Source organism: Zonotrichia leucophrys, chromosome 2, assembly GCF_028769735.1.
Source record: "Zonotrichia leucophrys gambelii isolate GWCS_2022_RI chromosome 2, RI_Zleu_2.0, whole genome shotgun sequence".
Taxonomy (NCBI): Eukaryota; Metazoa; Chordata; class Aves; order Passeriformes; family Passerellidae; genus Zonotrichia; species Zonotrichia leucophrys.
This window is the reverse complement of record NC_088171.1, coordinates 119,024,514-119,046,883: the sequence shown is the minus strand read 5'-3', so window position 1 is coordinate 119,046,883 and position 22,370 is coordinate 119,024,514. Positions and strand designations below refer to the sequence as shown.

The 22,370-nt window shown below is 36.4% G+C and overlaps 1 protein-coding gene across 1 annotated transcript in view; it reads left to right on the top strand.

The window, feature by feature from the left end:
- ARFGEF1 (ADP ribosylation factor guanine nucleotide exchange factor 1) overlaps positions 1–22,370 on the top strand; it is an 84,975-nt gene that overhangs the window by 9,592 nt on the left and 53,013 nt on the right. Inside the window, exons 2-4 of the mRNA XM_064706192.1 lie at positions 17,117–17,147; positions 21,037–21,193; positions 22,208–22,354. Of these exons, the coding sequence (XP_064562262.1) occupies positions 17,117–17,147; positions 21,037–21,193; positions 22,208–22,354 (335 nt within the window). The remainder of the gene's footprint in view (positions 1–17,116; positions 17,148–21,036; positions 21,194–22,207; positions 22,355–22,370) is intronic.

The following is a 22,370-nucleotide window of genomic DNA, read 5'->3' as shown; positions in this document are numbered from 1 at the left end:
AACTTGGCTTGCTTAATTTGGCTGATGGACTGTGATGTGTGCAAGAATATTGGCAGGGGTCTTGTGTGGAGTGTAGGAAAGTGGATAGGAATAAATTAACCTTTGTTTCTATTATTCTGAAATTGAGACTGGGCTTTATGACCTTAAGTAAAATTGCTAGAATAGAGCAGCTACATTTGCATGAAAGTTTGAAAGCTGGATAAAAACTGAGTGTCTGAGAAGTGTGATTCAAATTTTCTTCACCTGCATCAAAATTAGACACTTGGCTGTTCTCCACTTGTGATTTAAGACATGAAACCTGATTTTGTGTGATTGTGCATATAAATAGATGTTAAAAGCTTAGAAATTTTGCAGTAAAGAGAAATAGTTTGCTTCTTTAAAATTATACCTACCACTATAGTCTGTGGTAGTTAGTGATGTTTGGAGAAGCTTCAGGTTTGTATCTTAGCTCCTTTTCTCTTCCTCTCTTGCACCTAAGTTTGACCTCCATCCCAGAGTCTTGCTCAGAACAAAATCCAAATGTTCAAATTATTAACATCCTTTTATATTGAAGGAAAGGCAGCACTTGCACCATTCTTTCCTTGTCCATCTTCTTATCACATGAAAGCTGAAGCTGCTGTCTGCTTGATTGCTCTCTAGGCCTTTCAGTGATGAGCTTGAGGCAGGTGGCAATTTCTTTGACTGACTGCTGTAGTTTGTAACAGTTTTTATTTAATAGTAATTACTTTTTCTTTCTCCTTCACTGATCTTGTGCCTTTCCCACTTGTTCTTTAGGAGCACTTTAGGACATGTTGTTAAAGAACTGTAAATTTAGCTGTATTGTTAAATAAAAAGAATTTGCATAATCAATGCAAATACATTTTTTCATAATACTGTATTTAGAACTATGGATGCAGTGGATCCAGTAAATATGGAACTGAATGCCTGAAATTTTTCACAATTTGGTAAGCAGTGGTAAAAGAAGCACTTTCTTCTTGTAGCATGGTTGGCAACATGAGTTAGGGTTAATAATACTTGAGTAGAGCTAATAATAGTGTGTAGTGGTGGTGTTTTAAGTAGCCTTCCACTTGCTGCATTATGGGCATCTGAGAAAAGGAAGAATACTTGTCATATGGGTAATTGTCTTAATATATGCAGTCTGAACTTCTAAAAACATTACTGGATGAAAAATAAATTGTAAATAAATGTAAAGAACGTGGAAAATTAAGATTTAATTGTATTAATAACGAATGTATATATATTGTACCGAAGGCAGTCACACTGGAGCTTTCAATAATCCTATATCAGCACTTCATGAAGAAATCAGGACTTCGGTAACAGTATGGTCACCTTGAATGCTTTGTTTAAAAGAGCTCATGTCAGGACTTCTGATTTCAAGTTGGAGCTTTCTAATACAAGTTCAAATTTTTGTTTGGGTGTAAATTACCGTCTTGATATGGTTGTAACCTTTTTGGGGGGCATACCACAGACAAAAAATAAACTTAAGTCCATACTTTATTGTCGTCCTTTTTTGTTTCCTCTATCAAATATAACTATGAGTTGTGAATTTTGTAAACAATCATTAAATTGTAGTCTTCTGGCCATCATCTTGTAGCTGGAAAAGATAATGATTTTCTTATAATTTAGAGCTACAGTAGGAGGGAAATGGTTTAGTGCTCTTTTAATTAGAAGGTTACCAGTAGTATAATTCATGTATAGACTTACATGTGACATTTTAAAGTTTTAGTATCTGAAATGAATAAGAGTCTTGCAGTGTCATGTGTTTTGTTGCTTTTGAAGTTATTGTAGTGAGCAGGCTGCTTAATGGGAATATGTTGGGGGTTTGTTTGGGGTTTTTGTTGCAATTTCTCTCGGTATCATGGGCTTAAAATTACCTTCTGTTAAAGTCTGAAATAAAGGTTAGTAATCTTCAACTTTTAAATTACCATTTAAACTACACATTTCCAAAAGAGAAAAAAATAATTACACTCAAATATCTACAGCAAGGTTAAAAATAAAATGTAGATTTCCCCCATATTATGAAGGGATCTTTTAATTTGATTCATAAACCTTGACACCACACAAGACTTTACTGTACTTGGTTGTATCTTGTTTTTGGCAAATCATGGTTCTGGTCATTTCACAGAAGAGAAACAGAGCTTACCCATATTGAAAAATGATACAGCAAATGATTGTCCATGTTGTCAGGAGGATAATTAAAAAGCCTTCCCTTTTTGCAGCATGTAGGAAGGATTACTACCCATAGTTTGATCAGCTTTAAATCTGAGTTTTATTTTAAAAATATTCCAGCAGTCAAAATAAATGCCTGTTTTGAGATGAAGATGCTCAGGTTACTGGCATAGAATAATCATTTATTCCAGGATTTCTTTTATTCCATGAGTCTGTTCTGTATGTAAATTACAACTATTTAATATGTTGTATACTTGTGCTTATGGAGGGCACAGCAGAGGTGTAATTACTTTTATTGCCTTGGGTGATCTGTGAAAATTGTATATGATAGCAGTTTGTGGTAGCTGGCTATACTCTAAAAAAGTATGGAATAAGGATGCATTATCACTGCTTTGTGTGTGTGCTTACTGCTGAAAAAAAATGAATAAGGAATGTTCAAAGCATCATGTTACATGACAAAGTCTACTGAAGAGGTGGGCTGTGTGAAGAGGGGACATGTAGCTTTTGTTCATGCTGCCAAATGATCCAGAAACAAGGCTGAGAAACATAATGACAGCCTTGTTCTGCAGCAGCCTGTCTTTGCCAGAATAAATACAAAGCATTAATAAAACATTTATTTCAGTCTTCATTTGTCACCAACCAAGCAAAAGTCAAATAGAGCACAGTAGAAAATAACAGAAGTCTCAAGAAATAGTTTTATCAATAGGTAGCTCTGTCAAAAAGGAATGTATGCTTGCTTATGTATGAATGCCAGAAGTCTTTAAAAATAGTCAGCTGAGAAGGTATCAGTGGTTTTAAAATGAGGCTGCTGTCTTAGGCCAGGAATGCCTAAGGAATCCCAGGAAGGGATAATTTGTGGAAAGTTCTTAATTCCATAGCATTAATTATGAAGGTAGGAATGTGTAATTGACAGAAAGCTTAGTCAGGGTAGGTAAATAAATTCAACTGCATTGACAGGTAACACTGAGTTAAGATGTACTGAGCAGCTCTTGTGTCCTTCTAGATAAGTACCCAGGAATTGGTTTAAGATGTAGCAATTGAAGAGCTCACCTGTAACTGTGAGCAATTCCATCATTGTATGCTCAAACATAGTCTCAAAATCAGCTTTATAGCAGTAATGAAAAAGCTCATTAAAGACTGTGGGTTTTTTATGTCAAAAAGACTAACACAAGATGGAGGGATCAAAATGGGGAGCAGAATCTTAGAGCTGATTGTTTGTCACGTATTTTGTTAACAGTTAGTGCATATCAGCTATTGATAAAAGCTCCTCCAAGCTTTGTGATAAAGCCAGTACGAGCTAATAGCAGAGAAAACACACCCATATCCATATTGCTTGTAAGTGATAACAGTATCACAAAATTATTTGGGGATTACAAAGGTACTGAGGTAGATGAAAACATAGCTTTTTGCTGTTTGTGGAAGCTGAGGAAGTTTCCTATAGAGGAATTATAATTAATGACTTGGGGAAAAAAAATCTCAATTTGAAGTCTAAACTAAAGCTCCTATTAACTTGCTAGGATTAGGAGTTTTTAAAGGGCCTCAAATCTGAAACTGTTGGATTGTGTAATAGAACATGTAAGATTTAAATTTCATTAGTTGCTAACAAAGGAATGGGAGGTACTAAATGTGACTAGAGCCAGTGGTTGGTTTTATTTTTCTTTAAAAAGGTGCCAAGGATATAAGGGATGAAGAAATTTTGAGCGCTTCAGTCTGGCAAGTCTGGCCTGTAGCAAAGAATAAAGCTTGTGGAGAACAGAATGGATGAGTGCTGTGGTGAGGAGGAATCAGTGTGGGCTTTTCTGAGGGGACACCTGCCATCCCAGATCTGCAGACCCATTGAGTGTATGGATATGTGTCAGGTAGTACAGTTTAACAGTGAGCCTCAACCAGCTTGCTCATCCACGGCTCCTGAAGGTTCTGAGCTCTCAAGGATGACATAGCCTGTTTTCCCTCCAAAGAGGTATTTCAGTTCTGGAGAGGCTTGTGGTGTTTGGGGGTGAGTGGTGAGGTTACAAAGGTTAGTTAAGGAAAATACTTAACAGAGTGGAAACAACCTGCCAAAGGCAGCACTTGTGCTGTACTGACCCACTCCTTGATCAAAGGGTGCTGCTAAATGCAAACTGACCTGTGTGGAGGGGGAAACTGGTCAGAACTGTGGGTGCACAAATATGGGCTCTAAATAGGACTTACATCTGTTACGAGGGTGCATGGCATTAAATTATTGTGACTGATTCCGTCAGAATATTGATTCCTTTGTCAAAAAGACAAATATGAAAACAATAGAGAAAAAAATGAAGCTTTTAGGCTGCTTTATAAAGATACCACATGTTCCATGTGCAATTTTGCTGTCTGCTGCCTTCTTGATACAGAAGTCAGCAAAGATAATTGGAAGTGTGGAATGTCTTGCAGAGGTGATCAAGCAGACTGTGCTTCTTGTTCCCTGAAGGGAAAAAAATTGGTAAAGTTTGTAAAATTGTGAGTGGCATAGACATGAAGAGAGAGTAATTCATTGTAATTTCTCATAATGCAGATACAGAGGGCTTGTAAAGAACCCAGTTTATTTAAGTAAAGCAAAAAAAAAATTCTTTCCTGAAGCTTGTAATTGCATTCATTCCCAAAAGTTAAAATTGTTTGAAAAGTGATTAAGTGAAGATTTAACAAGGGTTGTCAAACCTGCAGGAACAGTCTCCGCACAGGAAGAGCGTAAGCCACAGATGGCTAAATACTGGTAGGAGGGAACTATTGCAGCATTCCTGCCCTGCTTTTGTAATCTGCATTTACTTGAGCATATGCTGTTGGCCATTCCTGGAAGCAAAATGAAGGCTGGATATCAAGGGTTTAAGAAAAACTTGCTGTTCTTGTATCTTTCTGTCCGATACAGTCAACTATTTTTAGATTTAATTTCTGGGTTTGTTCCCCAGTTCTAAAAGCTTTCATTAACTTTAATTGAAAATCTGGTATAGGGTTGATCTGTTTTTATTTGCATCTTTGGATTCTGATTTGCTTATGTACTTCATGAAACATTCATTGTCCATCAAACTGTATTAGATACCTTCATTCCTCTTGTTTGAAGTTTATTTTTCTACTATGTCTGTACTTTATGGTGAAATAGCTTTTGATCTGGGTAGTACAAAAGTTCGAAACTATATTATTTTTTTTAATTTATGTATGAAAATGCATGGTTAGCTACAAAGAAAAAAAATTCTTCTTAATTAAATGGACTGGAGTTACTGCATACAAATGCTTGACTTGTGACATGGAATGATGATTGAAAATACTTATGTTCTGGGAATGGCATTATAAACTGAAGATACACTCATTCTAGAATTAAACTTTGCATGTAGGTGTAAAAAGCTGTGTTACATCTGAAGCAGGAAGAACAGAATGCTTGTATAACGCAGGGAGAGCTCGACTGTTGCAGAATATACTGTAGCTTGATTCTTTGCAAGTTAGGTTTGGTTAGGCCTTAAAATGTTGGTTCACTAAGAACCCAAGTATGTAAGTGAAAATGGTTTTTGTTTCTTTTAGTTTCTCTGAGTTTATGTAACTGCATCACTTTATGTATGTAACTGCAATACTGTCATTAAAATATGAGGGTATTTGTGCTGAGGAGAAATTGAGAAACTGACTTTGTGACTTGAATTCGTGGTTTTTACTACTTCTGTTACAATGTTTTTCATGCTGTCATGAGAGCATAACCTCTTGAAGCAGGGGACGGTTAAAGAGTGAGATGCTTAAGATTAGAGGCCTTTATGTGTATCTGATCTCCTGTATTTCATGATTATTGTTCAGCTCTCTGGCTGTGGATAATGCTTGGGCAAATTCTGAAGCCAACATCCTGGTCCATCCGCACCTCAGCTTCCTCAGCTCCCTGTTGCAGTGACAACTTGGCATGTACTAGAGATCGGGCAGACAGCATGCATGAAAACATGCAGGAAGAAACATCGTATATAGCAAACTGAATCCTAGCTGGAATGCAGCATTTTGTGTTTGTAAATGTAGGTTCTGATGAATGTTTGGGATACTTTGCCAGTTGTAAATGCAAACAATTAAAATGCTAGTTACACTTTAAGAGTTAGGTACTTAAGAGACATGTTTCTGTTAAGCCTTCCATTTATTGCATTGCTTGACTTCAAGTGAGTGTGCAGAAATTTCTCTCTTACAGGGATGGATATGGTGGAAGAATCCAGCAATTACATTGCAGAGGGTGAGACTATTTCACACTATCAGATCTTTGATTGATTTTTTTTTTAGTTAGACTGCTCATGTTTGCCTGCTTTGAACTTAAAGGTCAAACTTAAAAATGAGAGAGAAGCTCGTTGTGTCCCTTCAGATGAGATACAAATCACGGGGTTTTGTTGTAGATGTATTTCATTTCAGATAAGCTTTATCAGACACATGAAAATAAATTGATTAAAAATGCTGTCCCTACTTCAAATGTAATCTTCTGTCTGCAAAGTTTGTTTCCACCTCTGACATACATCTACATATATTTATGTTATTTTTTTAAATTATTATTATTATTATTTTTGACAGAAACCCACACTTTTCCAAGCAAAGCAATGTGTTTGAGTTTCTGATTCTAATAGTGAGGGAAGCCAAGCTATGCAGTTAAAGGAATGGAAAGAGGGGAAGCCAAACTTGATATGGAAAAGTCACAAGCTTGCATTATCACAAGCTTTTCTCTGTAGGACATGATACTACATTTCCTGTCTGATGGCTTTCACCAGAAATGTCATACGTAGTCAGTTATATTATTTTAAGTTTGCAGAAGAACTGAGGCTTGCTTTTGACTTTTCAAAATTTCACAGGGCAACATATCAATCTGCTGTGGCAAATCAAGAGTTATTGATGACTCACATTCTCTAGAAATAGGCAAACATGCTTCACCATTTCAAACAACAGAGCTGTCGGTTTCCTTGTGGTTTGGAGGAAGCATAAACCCACCATGCCCAGAGTGTCTGCAGCCCTGCTCTGGCATGCAGCACAAGCTGCAGCTCTTCTGACTGGAGCAAATACTCAATCAAGTGAAGTAATGAATGCTTGAGAAAATTGATAGCAGGACTGGATGTACTGAGTCTCTCTGCAGGATACACTGTTGAGAATTTCTGTCTGTCCTGATTTTTTACTCTGTTTTCTCTTTGATGAATATGCTGACAAAATAATGTGTGCCATCAGTTGATTCAGGTAAACAAGAGTTGAGTTGAGTCCCCTTATCTTGCATGAACTATTCTATAGAGACTGCTGGAGTTATATATTACTTCAGACTATTAAATTCTGTCATCCTTTGTGGCTTAACCTTGCCCTCTCCCTTAAATTTGAAACTTAATTCAATTAGTAGATTCCCAACTCTATTTAGGGGGGTTACAAGTGTTTGCAGGAATTCACACAGAGTGCTTTGTAATGTTGGGCTGCATTGACAGAGGTGATGTAAATAAAGTCTGGCTTCTGACAAGAATTATGCTGATTATAATCACTATGTTACAGAATTTATCATTGGTAGTCAGATTCATTTACCTTGTTATGCGCTGCTTAAATGTCAGTTACGCTTCTTTGCAAGAATATTTGAAAAATCAATTCCTGAGGCAGAGAAGCTGGTTTTTATGGTTTGTTTAGGTTTTGTTTTGTCTGTTCATCTCCAAAGACTTGGAATTCTTGCTTTTCTTAGTCCAGCATGTGCTATTTTTGTGAGAGATACTGGTAAGAATCTTTTTGTATACTGTTGCACTTAGTGAAATGGCTTTTTCTTTAAGTTGTAGTAATTTGGACCTGAACAGTTGTAGTGTGGCCTTTGATCAAACTCTTGTAGGAGATCTGTCTTATTTTGGTGTTTCTCTGCAAAATTTTTTCCCCTCATATTCTTTACTAAAGAAATAAATGACCTTCCTCAATGCACATTTTCATGTTTCCATGTTGAATTTCATTTTCTGTTCAGTTATTCCAGTTGGTTGTAACTTACAAACCTGTACTTCCCCAGCAGTAGCAGTAATACTGAGTAAAGCATTTGTTTTCTTCCCCATCCTATCCTTGACCACATGGTAAAAACAGGTGTAGGAACTCATTTATGTTGTGGGATTTTTTTGAAAAAGTCTTTTAAAATTTAAGTTAAAATATCAAAATTTATGTTCTTAATCTGGTTTTACTTTGTTACATTTTAACTAGTAAAATCCATCTGCAGTTCTATTGCAGGAGTGCAAGACGGTTGTACTGACTTAATATAGATAGATGATGCAGGCAGGAGGAAAGAGATGTTAAGTAGTAACTTATTTTTTGCTGTTCAGACATTGAACATCATTGTAAATTTTTCTTGCTGAATAGTCTTTCTTTGTTCTGAGTTGTAGCTGACTCATTTGTGTACATAGCACACGTGTGCTACCTTCTTTCTTTAAGCAGCAAGAATTACGAAAAAGTAATAAAAATATCCACATGAAGTTTATGCTGTTTTCAAAATGTGCTGCCTGTCTCCATTTGAATAGTTGTTGCTGTGTTGCTGGAATTGTAGGCTACAGAAGCAGAATTTACACAGCTCACAAGTGTTTTAATATGTGACGTGAGAAGGAAGAGTAAGAAAAACTATACACATTGTGAATGTGAAGAAGAATATACAGCTGCAGGCTTTCTCCCCATTATGTGATAAAGAAACATTATTGTCCTGTCAAAACTTTACTTCATTTTATAAAAATAGCACTGTTCTTGATGAGACATAGTGGGTAGACTTTATAGACCTTTTGCAGTGTATTTATTCCAATGCATTTTTTGGTGTACACTGCAATGGGCAATTCTGTTCCAGCTTTTCCTTCCCAAAACATGAGATGCACATGAGGTATGGCAACTCAGGGTCATGTAGATCTCCAGTGAGTTGAAATAGCTCTCTGACCTAATGAAAACTAATATTGTCAGGCTATTTAAATGCAGTGCCTTAGTAGCTATTGTCTAAGGACAGTGCAGATATGCACAGACAGTGGAATAGGAGGAAATGCTTTTTTGGTGGCCACCCTCAGATAGACTGGATTAAAGCACACTGGAAAACTGTCTCTCTTGGCAAGATCCTTTTTCCAGTCTGGTTAAGTGACTGTTTGGTAAGCAACCAAGCTGCTTGTATGTTAATGGACCTTTTCAGCAACTTGTACCACCAGTTCTGAGCATGGAACTTACTCACAGAGATTGTGGGAAGAGGTGCCAAAGGGTGGCACAAGGTATTTGAAAAGTATGCCCATCTTGATTAAACTAAATCTGCATGGCTGACCTCTTTAACTGTTTCTCTTCTTTTATATTTATCTAAGAAAAAGCCACACATTTGGGTGTGGCTGGGAGTTTGCTGTAGATTTAATAAAGGATGACCCATATAGTAATGAGGGGAAGCAGAGGATTTACTGCTGTAGGAAGTGAGCTTTTCAGCCACATGTTAGAAAATAAATACTATTAAGAATGACCAGTGTTCAGTTATCCCTGGCAGTGTGTGACCTATATGTGTGTCACTGCTCCTCAAGTAGAGAAGCAGCTTGACAGTAGTCTCAACTTGGTTTAGCAAATAGAAGGATTATTACAGAAAATCCAGTTATAAAACCCCTGTGGACTGAATTATTCTGAATTAATTTTAAGCAGAATAAGGCCACTAGAGTAGTTTCTGTTTTTGTATAATTTGCCAGTGATTCTGTGTTTGAAAATGTCATATGTAATAAACTGAAGGAGCAGGTTCTAAGTTTGACTGAACCAAGACAGGCTGTGCATTCAGGTTTCTAAATTTACAGCAGAGTTGCATATTCCTGAATGGTATATTGTGAGCAGGGCTGGGGAGAGCCTGTAGTTCTAGTATTAGTGCCATCTAAAAATGGCTAAAAAGAAAACTGAGAATAAAGGAGAAGATTGCTTCAAAGATTTAAAAATACCCAAAACAATAAGGAGCATGAGACATAACAGCTTTTGAAGTGCAGATGTAAAAGTAGAGAAACACTTGGACAGGATTTGCTGTGAATCTGTAGCATATCAGAAAATAGGGCATGGGAAGTAACAACAGATATTGTTCCTTTCCTGTATTAGCACTCTTCAAAGGAGGTAGTGTCATCTAAAGTTGAAGCATGCTACCTAAGTCAGTGTTTGTGACTTCTGAGTTTTGACTTTGTGTGTATGTATATGTAAATATTTCTCTACATGATTCAAAGGTTATTCCTCCATGTTTTTCAAAGATAATGAGATATGACTTCTCATACCAAGGAAGCATTTCTCTTGATTAGAGGATTTCAAGATTTTGTAGAGCACAACGAGGAGGATTTATACAGAATTTCATCAACAGTTATCAGACTCAAAATATAACTGCTGTTTGTTTGGAATGCTGCTTCTTAAATTAACCTGCTTCCTTGGTTACTGCTTGGATACCTGTAAACATGAAATTGCAACAGTGTAATATGTTGGAATGGAAAGCAAGTGGAAGTGTTCAAATATACTCCTGAGATTCTTTTATTTGTCTGTACAAGAATTATTTTCTGTTATATACGTGCTAAATGAGACCACAGCAGTGATTTTCTTAAAAATGTACAGAACTTTGCTGTTTTCTGTCCCTGTGCCATTGCTGTGTGAGCTATAATTTTACAGACAGAGGAAACTAAGTATACTGAAAAGGTGTAAGGAACCCGAGCAAGAACTAGCAGTTGTACAGATGTGTGAATAAACTCTCACTGAAGGCCTGTGCTAAAGTCTGAGCTCAGGAATTTTTAAAGGGATGGAACACTCATGATATTATACAATGAAGAGGATGTACACAGTTAAAATTCACACTTTGATGCTATATTGTGCTTGTACTTGCATCTGCATTTCTTCCAATCCCATTTTTCTTTAGATTAGCTGGATTAAAACAGAAGAAAAGCTGCACCCTAGTGCCATTATCAGCCTGTTCTTGGACTCCCAAAAATAAGAGGTTTTTGTCCACCTTTTCTAGAGACTGTGTTGAAGGGGGTTTGAGGGAAGGGAGGGGAGATCTCTGTTCTTCCTGGAAGATATGACAGAAAAAGCTATTTATAGGATTTAGAGGAAGACATAGTGCTGTGATATGTATCTTGAGAATTCCATTTAAGAAACAATTTCAGCTTACATAATGAGTGATTTGTTTTGCAGGCAACCCAAAATACAAATCATTTCAGTACTGTCTTCCTGTAATGAATTTTCATTGCACTATTACCAGTATTAGGCAGGTCAACCTGATTTGATAATCTAGGGGAAGAGATTAGTACAGTGTTAAACTAAACTGTTTAATTATTCTGTGCTGCTTTGAGATCCCAATGGGGCTTTTTATAAAGCTTTCTTTTTTTTGTCTGTTTGCTATTGCATACACTGATACACCATTGACATTGCAGATAGATGTATTAAAAGTTCATGAAGTTAATTACACCTCTTAGTAGTTAATTTAACTGCTACAGTTAAAAATCAAATAGGACAGGAAAATACCATAATCTGGGTTGGACATTCTCCATACCTCCTTAGTATGTTTCCTTTCATTCCTTTCTGGTAAGGAAACAGACTGAAACTGGGGTAGTTCAGAGGCAGTGGCACAGAGGCTCTGTGGGAGCAAGAAGAGTGGTCAGCTGGAAGCCTCAGTAGTCTGTGTGTGTGCTCTGGACACTGTCTCTTGGCAAATCTTCAGCTTTGTGGATGATCTGTAAGTGGCTTAGATGTTAAGGATAATGTTTGGGTGAAAGCAAGTGCTAAATTTGCAGCATGTATTTTGACATAAACTTACTGTTTTTTCTTAAATGTACTGACTTAGCAAAAATTGCCCACAGAGGGCATCTCTGGATTATAATTTTTTTAGGATAGTGGAATTTGAGTTAAAAACAGCTGTATGTTTCTCCAGTTACATTATTTGGGCTCCTTAGATGTAATTATTTTAGGTTTTTCCCTGGAGTCTGTTAGTGCCTTTTGGGTCTTAGTACTTTAGCTGAATAGATGAGATTTTTCAACACTGCTTGAAGCTAACAGATGTGCAGAAATGAAGTAAGTTTGAGATGTTTCCTCAGAAATAAATTCTAATAACCCAGTTCAGGAAAGAACATACTCAGCATTATCTGTTTGGAATTTCTTCTCTTTGAAGGGGAAATTGGTATTTTTGTCCCTGTCATAGTTATATGGCTTTACTACTGTAAGTTCAAACTTGGTACTTTTTTAAAATTAAACTGTTACCATATGTGTAATAATCTTATTTCATAGTTAGGAGTGTAGTTAATTGAAGTTATTTTCAAATAAATAAGGAATTTCTAGGCTTATATTACAGAGTTTTTGTGTACCTTGAAATGGAGAAGTATTTTCTGTATTGTTAATGAGGGAAAATGTGGAGTCTTTAAATCATTTATTTGCCACAATATTTTGTATGATACTGGAGACAGTCACTAGAATACTTGGATGGAAGAATGCAAGCAAAGTCAATTCAAGCAAAGCTTTAATGCTTTAATTTGATTTCACCTTTTTTAATATAGATAGCGGTGTAATTTAAATTCATCTTCACTGCTTGTTCCTTGGATCTTATCCACCTGCTTTGACTTGAAAGAATTGAATGCAAATTGCTTCCTTCTCACAGTAGTTTTCTATGGTAGAAGTCATGTGAACTCCAAACATTGACTTGTTTCCTTGAATTATTGCAGCCTGTGCTGCTTTGGATAGTTCTGCCTTCTGATTACCTAAGATGTTACAGTTCTTTAAAATGCCACTGCTTTCTGTCTTGAATTCATTCTATATTTAATAAGCTTTTATTCAGATACTTACAGTGAGAATTAGGCTTTAGATGTGCAGATTCTTGTGGAATTAAGAATTATGCATGTGCTTCTCTGGCAGTTGTTTAGAATACAGTATTGTGGGAATGTAATATATACTTGTTCTTGAATACAATTCTGATGCAAGAATGGAAAAATAGAATGAGATGTATTAAGTACTTTTAGATGTGTGGGGTTTACCTACCATCATATTTTATAATGAACTTGTAAAGTATTTTTCCACTTCATGGTAGTTTGCATTTTTCCCAAGTGCAAGTTCTATAAGAATTCTTTTTCCTGTAATCTAATGTACAGTTTGATGATGATATCGTAGAATTTAGCTCTGTGTAGCAATCCTGAAGATAACATTTTAGTTATTCCTTACTTGATGAGACTGTTATCCTTGACTTCTGCCAAAGTATCACTCTAGAATATTTTTACTTCACTTACTATGACAGCATGTTTAGGTAACCAGAAGGAAATAGTACCTAAAGATACCCATTTGAAATTTAGGTTATTCGAAATGCTTTTAAAGGTTTAAATCACACTTTGAATTGGATATAGGAGGTAAACAGTTAATTATTCTTAAATTGGAGTTTTGTTCAGTGTTACAATCCAGTACTGCCCACAGCACCTACTTGACCTGCTTAGACATTTTGATATTGCTGTTTGGTGTTAGTCATTACAGAGAAATTTGTTGATTTCATAGTTGCACATGAGATTAGTTGGTTATAAGGTGTTAAAGGAAAAGAGGGAAAACTGGAAACTAGTTTGAGGTTTTTTATACTGAAAACTGTAAGCAGTCTGAAGAGAGTAAGGAAAAGTGTTCAAATGTCATAATAAAAGTAGTGAATTAAAGCTGGAGAGGTGAGAATGAAATTATGGATGCCTGTTGCTGTTTATCTCTGGCCAGCAACTAACTGGCTTATATCAGAGAGTTGGAAGGGTAAAAGGGCAAAAACTTTGGATTCAGATAAAGACAGATTAATTTAAAAAAAGGAAAATAGGGAGAAATGACAAGGAAAATCAAACACAAGAAACGTGTGATGCAAAAATTTCAGTAGCTCACCACTGCAAGTGGTGCAATTATCAGCGAGCCTCCAAGCAGCACAGGCAAACTGCACACACACCCCCTGCCTCTTGCCCCAGTTTTTTATTGCTGAGTGTGACACCCTGGGGAATGGAATACCCCTGGGGTCTGTAGAAGTTGGCTGTTGTGGTGGGCAGCCCCAGCCTACTCACTGATGGGGTGGAGTGAGAAACTGAAAAAAACCCTTGACTCTCTGTCAGCACTGCTTAGCTAAAGCATTCCTGAGTTATCAACAGTGTTTCCAGCACAAAAAACAGCACCATCTACAACCTGCTGTGAAGAAAATTACTCAAACCCAACCAAAACCAACAACAAAGGTCTTAGTTGTTTTCAGAGATTTCTTTGAAATGATGATGGTCTGTAAAAGTGTAGATGAAATGGAAAATTATGTTGCAACTCATGGACATGACTCATTTTGCCTGTTTGGGGAAACGGTTGATACGTGCCATTGTAAAACTGCAAAATAATATATTTCTTTGATCAGCTCTAGCTTCAGTGTGCAAAAGCTTTGTGTATTTCCATTAATTCTGTCATAGAGGTCACAGAATTCTGTAAAGAGGTCTTCTGGAGCTGTGTGTGAAGGGGAGATTCAGAAGGGGTTTATTTTGTCATTTCTGCCGCACTTTTAAATAATGATAACTAGTTCCATTTTAGGGCACGGGATTGTTTCAGTACCATAGAGTAATCTGAGCTGGTTTTCATAGTAATTCTGTGTTTACATCACAAAAAATACAGAGGAAGGTGTTGTCCTTCCCTACAGTTTTCATCCCCTGTTCTTGCATCTTACATTCTCTTTATTTCTTCTCTCCCAGAATGAATGGTAATTCTGAGATAATAAGCTTTTCTGGCTCTGAGATCCTCTCTGTTGCAGTTTTGGTTGTGTGTTTGGAGAGAGGGAGAGCAAATTAAGGAGTGTTGTCAAGCCTGGCTTCATCTTTCCAGCTAATTTTTAGTTCTGCAGGGATTACTTTTTCCCATTGAAAAGAATGCATCAGTAACTGTTCTGGTTCATCTGTCTTTAACAGATTAGTTACCTCACATGAGAATTGTTAGTTACCTTTATTATAATCTGGTTTTCTGGTGATAATGCTTCTTGAATTTTTGTATGCTTCCTACTGAATGTAGTTGATACGTGACCGTGAAATTGTGCTGTGATTAACTTGTGTTCTGAGAGCAGAGGCAGCAATCAGACAGTGAAAGAAATAAGATTTTCTCTATTCTCAAGGGTAAAAGTAAAGTTCAAGTTTGCTGTTTTACCTTGTTCATACTAATAGTATTATATCATGCTTCTCTGCAATTACAAATATTCTAGTCTTGTAAAAATAATTGATATCAGCCACTGTAAGAACCTTTCTTTTTATTTAACATATGTTATAAAATCAGTGGTTTCACATGAATAGACTTAGGCAATGCTGCTTGAAATGGTAGTAATTTAATTAGAATGATACTTGTAAAAGCTTTTTACCTCTGGTCAGTTTTGTTGGAAACTGTAAACTTGGAAGTCGTTCAGTTTTATCTGTTGGTTGATAATGTTGTTTGATGGACAGACTTCAGCATATCTCAGGGAGCAGGGTTCCTGGATGTGAATGCTAAGGTGGGAGGTAAAATAATGGAAGGTATGGAGATTGTGGAAGGGAGGAAGAGAGTTTCTTCTCCTTTCTGTTGGTCAGGAATTTGTCTCCAAGTGAGTAAAAGTTGTAATGTCATAATCTGGGAGGAAGGTATACTTTACTGAAACATTGCAGACCATGAGTCTTATTATTGCTACTTACTTAGTGCCTAGAATATGGAATTATTTTTATGTTTTGTCTAGTCCTGGGTAGCCCAGATTTGATCAACTTCTGGAGTAGCTGTTTCTGGGATGAACCAGTGACCTGCTAACCTCTCAGTGTAAATATGACCATCAGTCTTACCAGAAGTAAGATACAGATTTTAGGTGATGTGCATTCCATATGTTCAGTTCTCTGGATGTTGAGAAAGTGAGTTAGTAAACGTATTTGCTACAAGTGATTTGTGATAAAATACCAAGCATGAGAGCCTGTGTTGGTAAGTGAATCAGTATGACCATGTGAAATGGCAAATGAAGGGCAGGAGGCAGACAAAGTGTGCTTTTGCTGCATGGGAGCTTGGTTAGAAAGATTAAGTTGGTGTGGTTTTTGTCAGAATCAATTCGTGCCGCTAGTTCAAGGCCTATACACAAAAATCAAAGTGGTAGTGTTTGGTTTAGTTGATTATGGCTTTGCATGTTTGAGCAGGACTTGATACTGGAATAGATCTCCTGAGATTCCTTTAAAAACACACACACTCTTTCATTCTTGATCCTGTACAGTTTATTTTAAGTATGTATTGCTTCAGCACTGGATAACCTAGGCTTTATGAAGTTCCCTGTGATTTAAGCATGCAAAATGACTAGAGAATAGACAAGACTAGTCTTGACTCAAAGATGTTTCCTAAAATTAGTTGGAGTAATCTACAATTATTTTGAAAATGTATAGTTAAAAAATTGCTGAAAATGTTTGCCAACTATTCATCCTTCTGTTATAATATATTTTAAAATAATGTGAAATAGACGTGCTACAGACTTTTTTCCTCTCCCTTAGTCATTACTGTGGTATCTCACACTGTTTAAAACCAGGGGTGATAACTGGTCATTCAGATTTCATCTAAGAACTAGCAGTGGATTGTTTGGTTGTGTTTCTGTATAATATTTATTTATCAAGCAGTATATGTTTTATATTCTTTATGGGTAAATTAATAGTTTGAATAATATTTGTGTTTTCCTTATTATTTCTATATACATCAGCTGTGAAAAGAGCTGGCCAGTGTCTTCACAGAAGCATTTCAGGGACATGATGTTTAGCTGGCATGACTGGATGCAAATTTAAGCATCCAATTTTGAATACAGATTAACAAAGTAATTATGATACAGTTTGCAGTCAGTGCAGGTGGAGAGTACAGGTACTTATGAAACTGTAAACATGTATTTTCTATTTTATAATAATCCTGGTTTCAAATGTTTGCCTAAATAGTTTTGCTATCCAGTAGTTTTCTGTTATTTAATTTTGTAAATGTGCTTATGATGCCATTTCTATAACTATGCCTTTGTTTCATTTTACAGAGGAAATAAAGGCTGAAACAGAAAAGCAAAGGTATGTGATAGTTCATTGTATTAAGTGATAGTGCTTTTAACATCTTAAAATGTGTACCATACTTATTCTGCATGGGGAGTATGGACTCTCTCTGAAAAACATTTTCAGCGTATTTTGGGTGGTTGGTGGTGTCTGGAAATGTACAGATAGTGCTGCTTTATGTGTCTGGCTGTTCTGGTGCAGGGCACAGGGCTTAGAAGGGAGCAGGGTGGCATTCTCTGGCCTGGGAGCGTAGGAAATAGGGATCAGAGTTGGAAAAGGTCTTCGTGGATGGCACAGAAATTTATTTCAATGTATTGCTGGAAGAGCCTTGAAGTAGATTCAGAGAAGGGGGAAGAATGCAGGTAAAATACTTGGAGTGATCAGAGGGAGGAGGTTGGGGCGAGGAAGTGGGAGTGAGCAGAAAAAAGTAATGTAACTGGCAAAGGTAGTGTCTGGAAAGGACCTTGTTAGGGAATAGATTTGTGAAGGCAATTCTTCTACAAGTGGTGGTAAAACCAAAAATTGGCATTCAGCAGTCTTTTGCTGTCAGCAAACTTCTAAGTGTTGCTGAGCTGTGGGATCTGTTATTGGCATTTCATTACATGTTCCACAGGGTTGTCTTCCTCATCCAGTGTTCCTAACTCTGAGTCAGGACTGGGAGGTGAAGACTGTTCATACCACTTGTTGAGAGAATTGGATCAGTGGGTGAAACTGAGGATGAAAATGTTCTTAGGCAGCTGGGTGCTGCTTAGGGATCTCTATTCTGCCCTGTAACTGGATTTCAGTATTGGGCAAATCATTAAAACCACAGCTGTCAAAGTTGGATGCTAAGGATTTCTGCTTCATCTCCTGGATATTTGAGCAGAAATTTACAGTTTTGGTTTGGAAAATAGAATCACTTCCAGCAGTAATTAAGTCAGTGGGAACTTTGTTTAAGAAGATGTAAAAGAAAACTTAATAAAATCAAATATGCTGAAAAATTTAGTCTTGCAGCTTATAAAATTGGGCTTGTAAAACTTAAAGGGTGCATCTGATTGAAATTGTGCTTTGCTTTCCCCCAGCAGGATGAAGTCAATACAATGAGCTCATAGTAAGATTGTAAAAATAAATTTCATATTTATATAGCGTTTAGAAAACATTGCATCCAGCACTACAAGATTGTCTCAGACAGAAAGTAATAATAGGAATTTATAATAGGTTTTTCTTAGAGTGGTATAAATAAAGCAGAAGTCCACATTGTGAAGCATGATAAGAAAAAATGCTTTATGTTAAATATTCAGTGAGAGATATTTGTTCTGGGCACTGAATAAGGAAAAGTAATATCCTGTAGTTAAATACCGTGCTAAAACTAATGAGACCACAGAATTAAAATAATTTATACAAATGTGGTTGAGCCATTTCTGAACTTCCAGTGCATAATTTCTGCCCTATCAATATCTGAAGTTGGGATCTTTTTGGGAGTAGAATTGGTATGTCTTATCTTCCTATAGCCATTTTCTAAATAGATTTTGGTTTCTTTGGTGCTGTCGTTATTTTGACAGTAACCTTTTGCTACTGTGAAGGCTTTGCTGGTCTTGGAAATTGTGAATGGACTTCTCTATTCTTAGTGTAGAGTTAAATTGTTTAGGTGCAGTAGAAAATACTGTTTTTCTAGGCCCTAGAATAGAGAGACTTCATAGTCTATTAAATTATTTTCAGGATCTTACTTCTGTAATTGAGATTCAAATGTCCTAATAAGGGATTTTTAATGGTGAGTGTTTAAATTTTTCCAGTCCCTGTTCAAGGTAACTGATCTCAGTTAACCTAGAATGAACTGAAGAGTAGATAATTTCCACTTTCCAGAAATTTTGCATGGAAAACAGCTCATTTTGTTCTGCTATTTATTTTTTAAACAGGACTGGTATTTGGTAGTGGGGTGCAGGGGAAGGGAATAAAAAAGTACAAGCTGATTTATGTAACCATTACGCAGCAAATGCTGCCAAAATAAATTTCCAAATCCATTATTTGATACATACCTTAGCCTTTCTCTATGGCTAATACATAAATACCAGCATATTTCATAATTCCCATGCTTTGTAGATGCCTTGGGGGAAGAAGGTGTTGGGAATCGTTGCTGGGTTAAGAAGCCATTCACTGACATTAAGAATTCCTTCTGAGTTTCTCTTCTCCTGTCTCTGCTATCCCCTTCCCTTGCATTCCCAGCAGTGTGAAGAGCTTTACTGAGTTGCTTTTCCAGAGACAAATGTGCATCATCTTCCATATTTAATATCTTGCCCATTTTAAAATAGCTTTCAATTCAGAGAATAGGAGATGCTCCAGGCTAATGTAGCAGCTTGCTGTGGCATGAGTTCTTAATTTTTGGAATCTCACCATGGCCTGCTCCTTGTTTTGAACAATTCTGGGTTTATTTTCAGAGTGGTCTTTTTAACTTAGATGATTTCAATGGGCATAATCGCTAGATGAGGTACGGTCTTGTCATAAGACACAAGCAACAGATAACTGCCCTTTCATTCCTCAGAGTAAAGCTTTTATAGGGAGTATCACAGAGATTCAGGAACATAGAAGAATCATGAATCAAGAATACTTCCTCTGCAGCTTATCTGATTAGCGTGTTGTTCAAAAGAGCTCTGCTTCCAGCAGAAAAATACAGGGCAATAAATAAAGTTATGCATCCAACAAAAAAAACCCCAAAAAACCCAAAACAACTCTGGCCTTCTTCAGAGGTTTCTTTTTTTTCTTTCAGGAAAAAAATGTATAGGGATAAATTCTTAAACCTTCAAAAGAGATGTAGCCAGTAAAAAGTAGCATCTTAATACTAATTACTCACTCTTAAGTCTTGAATTTGGGTGCCCTTTTTAAGCAACCTAAACAAGATCTATTTGAATGTGGTGACAGATATAATCTGAAGGACAATCCAGCCTGCTCCTTGAAAAGCTGAAACTAATTTGTATTGATTAGTTTAAGGCCCACTCTATAATGTGTGAGACTGCAGACATGCTGTGGATTTATAATGAACTCTTAGCAGTCCATTCTTCTACTTTGGGAACATGAAATTGAGTGCATTCCTTGAAGCATCTGTTTTAATTAGCAACGTGCATGCTGTGTTTCAGTGCAGTTGTTCTACCAAGATCTATTTGAATTACTGCAAGAATTCTGTGAGCCTTCACTACAGAATGTGACACTTTGCACTTTTTTTAATACTGCTTTTCAAGCCAGTGTTGTTTACCTTTTATCTAAAGGTACCTATGAGTGCAAAAAAAAGGTTGGGAATGCTTTATATAAAGGTGATGAGTTATTCTATGAAATGAAAAATCTAAACATCTTGCTTTGAGCCAAAGCGAAACTGCATTGATGCACTCAAATTAGTGAAAAATGACCCATTCCTAATTATCCTTTTGTGATATTAATGATCATGACCTTTCTAAAGGTGCTGTAATCAATAAAACTTCAACAGCTCAGAATTTTCTTGCTTTTGTACAGTTAGTATTTTCAGATAATTTACCCAAGTGAGATATGTTGGTAACCACTCGACTGTTAAATTAAGTGATGTTACCTGAAGCAGAGATTGAGATAAAGGTTCTGCTCATTTTGTTCTGTTAGTTTGGTGCTTTTGCCAGTCTAGTAAGGGGAGTCCTTTGGTATTTGAGAGGAAGCAAGTCTTTCTGCTTCCATACCAGCAGGTACCACTGGATAGCCCCTTAGTGGGCAAGTGGGTCAATTTGCCTGGTCCACAAAGGAGCCGTGAAGTATAAAAGGTGTTAAGAATACTTCATGGGTTACTATTGTTAGAAGTTTGTCTTTCCTAATGTTAATTTTTTTGATATTTTATTTCATTCATAAACATTGTGGTGGTGAGAACAATTTGTGTGATCACTTTACAGTATTCTAATACAGTCATTCTGTTTAGTCCCCCTCATGGAGAAGCAAAGTCTGGTTCAAGCACTCTTCCACCTGTGAAATCAAAGACAAGCTTCATTGAAGCGGACAAATACTTCCTACCATTTGAATTGGCCTGCCAGTCCAAGTGCCCCAGGATTGTCAGTACATCTCTAGATTGTTTACAGGTCTGTATGAAGATGAGTTTTTACTATCAACTGTAAAATCCTGATGCTTTGGAGGGGGAGTAGTTATATGAAATAAATAATGTCATGGGGTTTTTATTATTTTACTTTACAGAATGTGTTTGTCACAAAGGATGAATGTATGCCTGATTTATTGTGTAGCGTATGTGTGTTTTTCTTTGTGTGTTTTACCAGGGTTTCCTGGTTGGGTTATTATGTACAGCAACCTATTTTCATGTGTTTAAATGTGTGTTGAACAAACACAGCAGGTATAGCATTAGAAATTCATTTTATACTATTTATAATTGCAGCAAAATATTTACAATTTAAGATGTCTAGTCTCTCAAAACTCTCGAGGTTCCTGTAATGTTTTCAGAAGAAATTCTACAACATTGTATTTAGCCATTCACTCCTCCAGAGCAGCCCAACAGTGAACTCAGTTTACAGTCACAGGCACATGTGTGCCTGGCCTGCTCTTGTGCCATGATGCTACTCTGTGTAGCATGGGGATTTACAAGTACTCTTGTGCCTAAAGTGTTCAGAAGAGGATTTTACTAATTTTGTAATTAATTTCACTTCTAACTATTGAAGACCTAGGGAAAGCAAAGGATACTAGAAAACCAAACCCCAGAAAAAACTCTAAAAAATAGAACACCAGCTAGTAGCTCAAATAGAGAGCGTTTGCAGATGGTTTATCTGGTATAAAAAGCATTTGCATATTGACTATATATAAAGACTTCTGTGATGTAATTTTTGGAATCCTGTTTGGTTTAGAACATTAACTGCTGAACAAAACTTTAAACTTGCTGACAAACTTTGTATAGCAGTTGCTGACTGAAAATTGAATAAATCTGGAGGATATATAAAAAATCCTTGATGTTTTATGATACATGGGGTAAAAGGTGCTGTTTTATTTATTCTGTGCGAGTTAGAACTATCAAGTGAATTTATTTATAACAAAAAGCTGGCTTAATTTTTTAAAGCTCTTATTTACATGAGTTTTTTTCCTCTCTCCAGAAACTTATAGCATATGGGCACTTGACAGGGAATGCTCCAGACAGTACAGCTCCAGGAAAAAAACTAATTGATAGAATTATCGAGACAATATGTGGCTGTTTTCAAGGCCCTCAAACAGACGAAGGGGTTCAGCTACAAATAATAAAGGTAACATGTTTAATAC